Raw genomic sequence first — 10,132 nt, 5'->3', positions numbered from 1 at the left:
TTATCCAGCAAATGACACAATACAGAAAATGTTAAATAATATAAATTATTATGAATAGCATTATCAAGTGCAGATAATGTTTATCGAATGGGCCTTGGCAGTTATATTATTTCATCATATATTATAATATTGTGATCATGCAAATAATTTGTGAACTGATGAAAGTATATTCAAATATTATAAACAGATTGTCCTTTTTAGCAAAGGAATAAAATGTAAAAAAAATCCTGAATTCATATGAATAATAAGCCTTGAAAACTGTCAAACATTGTATCAATAAGAGGCAGTTATCATGATGATGTAGATTTGTTTAGAATTCGATTTCTAGCAATTTTCACAAATAACTTCAATCTGTTCTTTTACAAAGACAGAATTAAGATTGATGTATAATGTTATTTTAAAAGGTGGCAAAATTGATAAATAGTTCAAAGTGTATTTTGTTACTAACAATCTAATTAAAGTATGTTGCACAACTTTGGAAACACATATAATGTGTAATAACATGTCATTATTCTTGCAACTTTATCATCATCTTCTACTATTCAATATACGTAAGTACATTGTGCGGAATATTGTTCATTCTAAGTGGTAAAACTATAAGTATTACAATTTTGAATATATTCCTGTAATGGTTATTTTCATAACCATATACTAATTACAAGTTATAGACTACAGAAACAAGTTATTTTATAAATCAATTTCCATTAAAATTTGTGTAAAATGGTATGTATACAATAAATTTTCTAATAATGTAAGATGTCTAAAAAGTATTCAAAATCTCACATGTGACTTATCAGCTTCTTTATGGCATTCTTAATATCTCTATTTCTCAGTGTATATATGGCTGGATTCAGGAGAGGTGTGATGACTGAGTAAAATACAGCAAGAAATTTATCCACCCATGTGATGTTGACTGGCCACAGATAGATGAAAATGACAGGACCAAAAAACAGCACAACTACTATGATATGGGAGGTGCAGGTAGAGAGTGCCTTTGATGAGCCTTTTGATGAGCCATCTTTAGAGTGAAGCCGAACAGTTAATAGAAGGTAAGTATAAGATATCAGCAAGAGAATGAAACAAGCTGTTGCTATAACACAACTCTCAGCATTCATCACGATATCCAGAGTATCAGTATTCATGCAGGCTAATTTCATCACTAAAGGAATAACACAGAAAAAGTTGTCTATCACTCTAGGTCCACAAAAAGGTAGCTCCAAAATCAGAATCAGTTGACTAACACCATGCACAAATCCAATGATCCATGATATCAAAATGAGCCAGATGCACTTCTGTCTGTCCATGATGCTGGTGTAGTGGAGTGGCCTACAGATGGCCACATAGCGGTCATAGGCCATTGTTACAAGAAGAACCATCTCACCCCCAACAAAGAAATGCACAAAGAGAATCTGGCTCATGCAGCCCTCGAAGGAAATAGTTTTATTTTCTTTTGTAAGGTCTGTGATCAGTTTGGGGGTAGTAACTGAGGATAGGCAGAAGTCAGTAAAGGAGAGATTGGCTAACAGAAAGTACATGGGAGAATGGAGATGATGATCAGTGATGATTAATATCACCACAAAGAGGTTGCCTACCACAGTCATCAGGTAGAGGGTAGAAAATGGCAACAGGAGGAAGATCTGTAGTTCCTTTGAGTTACAAAGTCCCTGAAAAATAAATTCAGACACCATAGAGTGGTTTGCTTCTTCCATTTAGTACACTGTGCTCCAACGGGTTGAGTGGGACAGAACTTAAGAATTCCTGAAATAAAAACAATATCTTAATGTTCAGAGTAAAGTAAGAAGGAAAGAACACAAATTATATCCTAGCATTGCATTAAGTCATATTTAAATAAATTGTTTTTGTATATTCTTTCTAATCGAGGAATTTTCCTAAATGTAGGAAAAGCTTTCCACATCTGAAAGTTAATATGTACAGGTATGTAAATGGGTATATCGTTTAAACATATCAGTAGCAAATATTCCTATTGCATTTCACATGTGTTAAAACTATCCTTTTGACATGGAATCAGAGGTTACTTTCTTCAATTAATATCTGAGTCATATTTAAAACCCCTTCACTTGACTGTCAAAATACAAAAAGACCACTGACATATTTAAAATATAAACACAAAATTCCCAGGCACAACACTATTTTTGACTTTGTCTGAAGACACAGAATTGAATAAAGCCTATTAAAATTTGTGAGAAAAATGGTTCCTCAAATAAATTGACAATCCACATGCTAAAAATGTGTTCAGCATAATGTTTTTCTTATTCATTGGACTGTATCTCTGAACAATCATGTATTATTGGGACTAAAGGATTTTACTTTCAGCTGTAAGTGATGAGATTTCAAACAATATTTTATTCATGCAAACTTCGTTCTGTGCTTCTCTACCTTTCTATTTCATTTCTTCAATTTTCTAAACTTCTTTCTTTCCTTGACATTTTCCCTTCTTTTATTTCTCATGACTTTTCTTTCTTAATTTTAATGTCCACACTTTTACATACTACTTTAGGTTTGAAGTTTAAAGGTTAAAACATTAACAAGTTAGGGTATATTTTACAATTTCCCTGTTAAGTACTTGAAACAATATATGTTAGTAATAGTAATGTTTATTGATTTCCTGTGTCAATCAGTTCTATACAATAGTAAAAATGTACTACCAAATGAGGTCTCTCTGACTCACAATTTCCCAATATCAGTTCTATATTATGAAATAAATAGTAGAAATTTCAATTTTGTGATGTCTAAGAAAATTAATAACATTTGTAAAACAAGGCACTTTTTATTTAATTATCAATAACAAAATTAGAATAACCAACTGAAGTAGCAAAAATGGTCAGGATTATATAAAGTTTTTTTTTATTTTGTTGAGAATTGGACATTGATGTTTTCACACACTTTTAATTTGGTGAATTCTTAGTGAATAATGATTCCTCTAATCTGTGTCATTGTAATTTCTAACAACTACTTTGCTAATGTATTGCCTATATCTTGAAAAATCAGAGAGTCTAAAATGTTAATGGTATTCAGGTAACATTAGAATAAGTTTAGTTTCCTGAGTACAATGTTTTTCTGTGTTGAGAGACTTGGAACTTTTAAGATCATCCTGAGACCATTAGGTGTAAACATATAAAACAGCTTTATGATTCCCAATGTTCCAAGGACTAATTGGAAAGGAAAGCTGCAAACTTTTCACAAGCACAACAGTTAAAAGCTACAAATGCAAGACTCATGTAAACTCATGAAGGATTTAACAGATGTCCTACTAAAACAAACAAACAAGCAAACAAACCTTAAATGAGTCGTTGTGATGAAAACTGAATGTACAGTAGGATCAAAAACCCACTGCGATTATTCCTGAGTTCTCAGTATTCCTCATTGTCCGCTATGTTCAGCTAGTTGGGGGAGCCTAGGCAGTTTGGATGCTCACCTTACAAGACCTGGATAGAGGTGGGCGGTCCTTGGGCTTCCCACAGGTCAGGGAACCCTGATTGCTCTTCCAGCAGATGAGGGAGGGGGACTTGATCGGGGGAGGGGGAGGGAAATGGGAAGCGGTTGCGGGAGGAGGCAGAAATCCTTAATAAATAAATAAATTTAAAAAAAAAAAAAAGAGACCAGCCTGGTCTACAAGAGCTAGTTCCAGGACAGGCTCCAAAACCACAGAAAAACCCTGTCTCGAAAAACCAAAAAAAAAAAAAAAAGAAAGAAAGAAAAGAAAACTGAATGTACAACAGTCAATTCGCCAGGTACTCAGGCTATCTGAATCAATTTGTAACACAAATCTTCTCTTTTGGATGATAGTTCATTTAATTTTCCCTGGAATACTCTTACATCATTTTGTCCTTTTATGGCCAATGTTGCTGAAATTTTTCACCTCAGTGTGGTTTATACACACTGAGAAAAGTCATGTCTGCCTTGGAAAGTTTCCCATTCTGCAGATTAAATAGGACCATGAAATTGGAAAGCTTCCATAGTCTTCGGGGATCCCTAGCCTCTAACTCGTCTTGAATCGACTCTATGAGCTAGATAATAAAGAAAATTTATTATTTAATTTTAGAAATATTTTGTAAATATGAATTAATATTTTGTTTGTGTTATGACAACTTACAATTCAAAAGGTGAATCACTTGGGACATTGAGATGCCATAGCAGTTAAAGTCACTTGTTGCAGAGCCTGATGATGAATTAATCATACGGATCCACAGGGTGGAGGGTTAGAAGCCACTCCCTCAACTGTCTCCTAATCTCCACACACACATGTTATTGCATGTGTGAAAGTACATATATAAATATGCTTGCATTTGTGACACATGTAACCATGTTAATAAATGTAATAATTATTTGAAAAAGGTAGAAAATATGTCTGTAGTTTTTTAGCTCATGTATCCATTTAGACAATTATCTCCACACCTGAAAATGCCAACTGAGAGAGTTTTTTTCTTTCTCACTCTCTTTTGATATTTTAAGATCAATCACTAATACACCTTTCAGTGAGGCAAACAATCTTATTTAGATTGTACAATTTGGTATTCATTTTCAAAATCATTTATTTCTATATATTTAAGGTGAACAATACTATATTTTAGTAGACACATCTTTGGTAAAATTGCATATTGGTACTTTATATAGAAACTGTGTGCTTAAATAATTTAAAATCTCCTTTTGAATTTTCATCACATAATGCTATTTCATTAAATATAGTTTTTATTTCATAATTTAAAAAAGCTATTTTATTTTTAACTCTATATGTAGTTCTATAGAGAAACATTATTATTTATTAAAAGCAGTTTTATAAACAAAGTAATTATAAACCCCAAAATATACTCCTAATCTTTCATATAATAAATCTGGTATTATACTTGTTTCTCCAAAGTATTTTTATGTTCTACATTCTAATATATTTTTGTTATATTGTAACAACCCCCAAACCCTTATATATAACTCTCCATATTCCTCAATTCCTTGATTTCTTTTTTCTTTAATTTTTATTGCATTCATATATATGCATACATATACATTTGTGCATATATATGCATTTATTATCTGAAATAGAATCTGCTCAGTCTGTATAATGCCTCTTGAATGTATGTTTTCTGACTTTTGTTCACTGGGCAACCAATTGGTGTGTTCTCCCTGGGAATGGATTACAGCTTTCTCAAACCAGCTTTACTCAGTTGCCTGGAATGTTTGGTGTGTGTAGGATTGAGGTCTCATAGACTTTTTACCATCCACTTTGACATTGTTTGTTGTAGTCTTTGTTCAGTTCATCTTTGGACAACCCTAGTGGTGAGACTTTAAATGTAGTTTTTGATATTACTAAGAGACACAATTTCAAAGCAAAGTCCTTGATTCTTTGCTATTACAATATTTCTGCCCTTTTTTTTCCCTAATTTTCCCAGAGCCTTAGATGTGAAAGTGCTTTATAGAGATATCCATGGGGAATGGGTTCTTGATTTTTATGTAAAGTGATTACGACCCATGTAGCAGGACAAATGAGCAATAGAAAGTGCCCCTACTTTTCTTTTCGAAAGAAACATGAAAGTTATAAAAATCATAGCAGAAATGCTTATGTCAACCCTAACAACATCAAGGGAATATGATATAGGCCATGCCAGAGGAGCAGTGAGAGGCAGCTAAAGTTCAAGATATTTGTCCACCAGAAGGGAATCTTCTGATGGACCAACCTTGTTTAGGCAAGACCATGAGGCTGCAGACCCTGGAATGTCTCTTGTTTCTGCTCCTTTTATTTTTATTTGTTTGCTGCAGCTTTCTTTATCTGGTGTCTAGCATAGCATGAGTAGATGTGGAGAGATCTCCATTGCCTATAAAATAATGTGTTTATTTCATGGAAGCATTCTGTTGTACTGGGCATTTTAAACTTGAAATTGTCAAGAAGATGCATCCTCCCTAATCTGTACTGTCCAATTTGATAATAATAATGATACCTTATATAGAATTTTGATGAATAAAAATTATTACAATGATGAGTTTCATAGCCAGTGTCTGTGTGTCTCACCTAAGGAAATATATGGATTGTAGCTCAAGTTAATGACTAAAAATTGAGTCCCAGTAGTAGCCCAGCTCCTCTAAATTTTTTTGATTTAATGTTGGGAGATATTCTCACAGGTCTATCGATCTCCTATGGATTTCTGCTCACAAATAAAAATTTAATTTACTCTAGTTAAGTCACATTGAGTACACTAACCACGTGTAAGGGAGGCCCAATGTCTGTTAGTAGATGGCCAACAAAAAATGAACTGAAGGATATTTGTAAAGACGTTTTTCTCATATTGTTCTGTCTGGATAATATTTGTCTTACTGGATTTTGCTTGAAAAATATTGGTCCTGATTTTGTGTTCTTCTATGTGTTTATGGGTTTCTTTTTACATTTCTTTTATGGTGTTTTATATTTGGTTTCTTTATTTTTCTTGGTGTATTTGTCTGTTTTTCTAAGGAGAGGAAAAGAAAGGAGTGAATAGTGTATTGGTTGGTATGTGAGCAGGCTATGGGAGTTGTTTGGGTGGGAAAAATCATGATTAGAATAAAATGCATGATAAAAATTCAAAAGAAAGAAAAAACTAACAAGAAAACAACCAAATATTTCATCCCTTTGATTTCTTTGTGCATTCTATTTAGATCTTTCTTTCCAATTCTTTTTGATAGGGCCATCATCACCTTTTATTCCTTCAAGTATATTTCATTTCTACAGATACTTTTAGGGAAATAATTATAATTCTCAGTAGTGTAGGCAAAAATCACTTTCAAGTTTATTTTATTGAAATTATTTCAGAATTTGTTATTATTTATTGTTGCTTTATTGCTAACTTTTTGAAATTTTGCTTTTTGGTATCTATAAGATTTGTGTCTGAGTTATTGTGGGCACTGTTGGGTTCCTTGGGTTGTGATTTTCTTTCTATTACTTTCTGTAAGGCTGGATTTGTCACTACGTACTGTTTAAATTTGTTTTTATCTTGGAATATCTTGTTTTCTCCATTGGTGGTAAACGAAAGCTTGGTTGGGTATAGTAGTCTGGGCTTGCATCCATGGTCTCTTAACATCTGCAGTACATCTATCCAAGACCTTCTGGCTTTCATGGTTTCCATAGAGAAGTCAGGTGTAATTCTGATAGGTTTACCTTTATATGTTACTTGACCTTATTTCTTTGTAGCTCTTAATATTCCTTTTTTTTTCTGTGTGTTTCTCTATAGTATCTTCAGCACCTGAGATTCTTTTTTTTTTTTTTTTTTTTTTTTTTTTGGTTTTTCAAGACAGGGTTTCTCAGAAGCTTTGGAGCCTGTCCTGGAACTCCCTTTGTAGACCAGGCTGGCCTCGAACTCACAGAGATCCGCCTGCCTCTGCCTCCCGAATGCTGGGATTAGCACCTGAGATTCTTTCTTGTATCTCTTGTATTCTATTGGTTATACTTGTCTTCGTAGTCCCTGTTCGTTTACCCAGATTTTCCATATCCAGCTGTCCCTTGGTTTGTGTTTTCTTTGTTGCCTCCATTTCAGTTTTCAAGTCTTGAACTGTTTCCTTTACCTGTTTCATTGTTTTTTCCTGGTTTCCTAGGGTATCTTTGAGGGATTTATTAATTTCTTCTAACTTTTTGTTTGTCTTCTCTTCCATTTATTTAAGGGAGTTTTTCACATCCTGTTTAAGGTACTCTGTTGTAATAGGGGCAGTGGGACTGCGTCCCCGGCACCCAGCTGCCCACATGGCTAGCTCTAGCTTATGCCTTAAATAAATGGCGACTCCTTGACTCAGCTTCTTTCTCCCAGCATTCTGTTCTGTTTACTCCTCCCAACTATGTTTTAACCTATGAGGGCCAAGCAGTTTCGTTATTGCTTAACCAATGAAATGAACAGATAGATATACGACACTTCCCCATCACTTCCCCTTTTTCTGTTTAAACAAAAAAAAAAAAAGGAAGGCTTTAACTTTAACATAGCAAAATTACATATAGCAATACAGTTATCAAGCAAGAATTTCAGTTACAATATTTATATCTATTTTATCTTTTATCATAACTAAGGAAAACTATAACTATCAATTCATTCTTCAACCCCATCAAAGACTCCAGAAGGATATAATATTACCTAAGTAAACAAGAAATAAGAAAACTCTAGAAATGACAGAGACATCTCGCTGCCTGGACAGTCACCCAAAGTTCCTCTGTACCGTTGGGGCATCCATCCTCGGCCTTCAGGCCCATAGTATCCAGCAGACATTTCCAAGAAGCAGGAAATTTCAAAGACAGTTCAGTCACTTTCTGCTGTATCCTGCAGAATGTCTCGCAGACTCTTTCATGATTCAGGAACCCCGAAAGACCATCTCACCTTTAGGCAAGTTCAGCAGTCCTCTTTCTGTGGGTTCTTTGTGTCCAGTTTATGCAACAGTCCAGGCAAGAGCAGTTTCTTGCCCAAATGGCTATCAAACTCCATAACAAGCCTCTTCAATGCCCTTCTTCCTCTTGAAGTAGATTGGTGCTGCCAGGAGCAGACGTGTCTCATTGTCATGAAAAGTCCTAAGTTATTAAAATATTTTAAATGCCATATTCTGCAGCCTTTGAGAGATATGAAGAATGCCTATCTGAAATATATCTCTATATATCTAGAAAATCTAAGTAACATGACTACAAACTTGACTATTATTTATGATTATCCATCAACAACTTATATTTCCTAATTATACATTACATTTTAAAAATGAACTACACAATCACAATACCTTAATCAAGATCAGAAACACATATACATATAACAAAATTGACCTTAAAATCCATACCAATGCAAATTATTCATACCTATATCATTTCCCCCTTTAAATGTAAAAGAACATTTATAAACAATATTTTGGGAACATGGGCGCAGTTTTTTCTCTCCAAACTTCTTCCTGATGAATGGGGGCGCTGTTAATCAGATCATTTAGGGTGTAACCTGTGTGCCAGGTTTATCTCAGTTGGCAGTTGAGTGAAGTAATTTTTTGAGGGTGTTCACAGGAACTTTTCGGGAGGTCGTGGTCTATCATACCATATCAGGATAGATGCAATTCACAGGGTCTGGTCCTCTGTGAAAACAAAAGAAGACCTTTTCCAAAGCATCATATCCTTAGACCCAAATTCTGAAGTCATACCCTCATGATGTCCGTTTTGGTTCCACTTGGCAGCCCATATAATGAAATGTCTCTCTGTACTTAGCTCCTTCACAGTCAAAAATTTTAAAAAAAGCACAATGTACATAATCCAGACTCTCTGTGAATTTTCCATTTTTACGTGGCTCATTTTTCTTTATTTCTTTTAATCTCTTAACTATCTGTACTCTGTCTCTTTAAAGACTTTACCTTTAAAAAAAAACATTAACTTTATTCTCTATATTCTTTTTCTTCTCTCTCCCAACCCTACGTACATTCATCCAACAGTGTGACTCATTTAGTGGTCTGAATCTGTCCTATTGTGAATCTGCAATTTTTTACTATCCAGGAGCACTTTTGATTTGTACCTTTAAATCACTAGGCGCTTAAGAACCTAAGCTGTGACATTCCTAGGTCAAAAACAGGTACTGCCTGCTGGCCCCGCCCAGTCCAAAGTGGCAAAGCCGCTCATGCCTCTGATCCTTGCACATTGCACCACTAGCATGGCAGAGCTGCTTGTGCCTCTGAGCTGCGGCACGCAATGTCCCCCTTTTAGGCACACAGCAGTCTAGTTGCCATCAAACAAATCGTAGCACTTTACTCCAAATACTCCATTCAAAAGCTCTGTCTGCCATAGGAGCCAGACAGAGATCGCAATGGCGGCACAGCCCAGAAAGCTGGCATTTTAAAACAGCCAGTTTTTTCCTGCTGCTGAGTCAGGACAATTTCTTTGTGGCGCGTAACCCACAAATAGCAAAAAGCTGTCTTAAATTCTCTCTCTCTCCTTTTTAAGCCCTCTCAGGTTTTACGTGGAGTTCATTAGCATGTTGGGTGCCACTCTGTTGTAGTAGGAGCGGCGGAGCTGAGTCCCCAGCACCCGGCCGCCCACATGGCTAGCTCTAGCTTATGCCTTAAATAATTGCACCAAAACTGTATTCTTTTAAACACTGCTTGGCCAGTTTCTATATAGCCTCTTCTAGGCTAGCTCTTGCACCTG

At 35.0% G+C, this 10,132-nt stretch overlaps 1 protein-coding gene across 1 annotated transcript; it reads right to left on the bottom strand.

The window, feature by feature from the left end:
• Nucleotides 1-779: 779 nt before the first annotated feature.
• LOC121465797 (olfactory receptor 4K3-like) lies at nt 780-1,709 on the bottom strand. Its single transcript, XM_041679191.1, has one exon. It carries the CDS (start codon nt 1,707-1,709, stop codon nt 780-782), a length of 930 nt encoding a protein of 309 aa, XP_041535125.1.
• Between the last annotated feature and the right edge of the window lie 8,423 nt (nt 1,710-10,132).

The sequence above is a fragment of the Microtus oregoni genome, unplaced genomic scaffold, assembly GCF_018167655.1.
Source record: "Microtus oregoni isolate MIOR12 unplaced genomic scaffold, Mior012 000031F_ref0000149, whole genome shotgun sequence".
NCBI classification, from domain to species: Eukaryota; Metazoa; Chordata; class Mammalia; order Rodentia; family Cricetidae; genus Microtus; species Microtus oregoni.
Note: the sequence above shows the minus strand (reverse complement) of the source record. Positions and strands in the feature narration are given on the sequence as shown.

Bases quoted from the DNA above. Each gene is read 5' to 3' on its own strand.
- LOC121465797 (XM_041679191.1), bottom strand. From the start codon at position 1,709: ATGGAAGAAGCAAACCACTCTATGGTGTCTGAATTTATTTTTCAGGGA.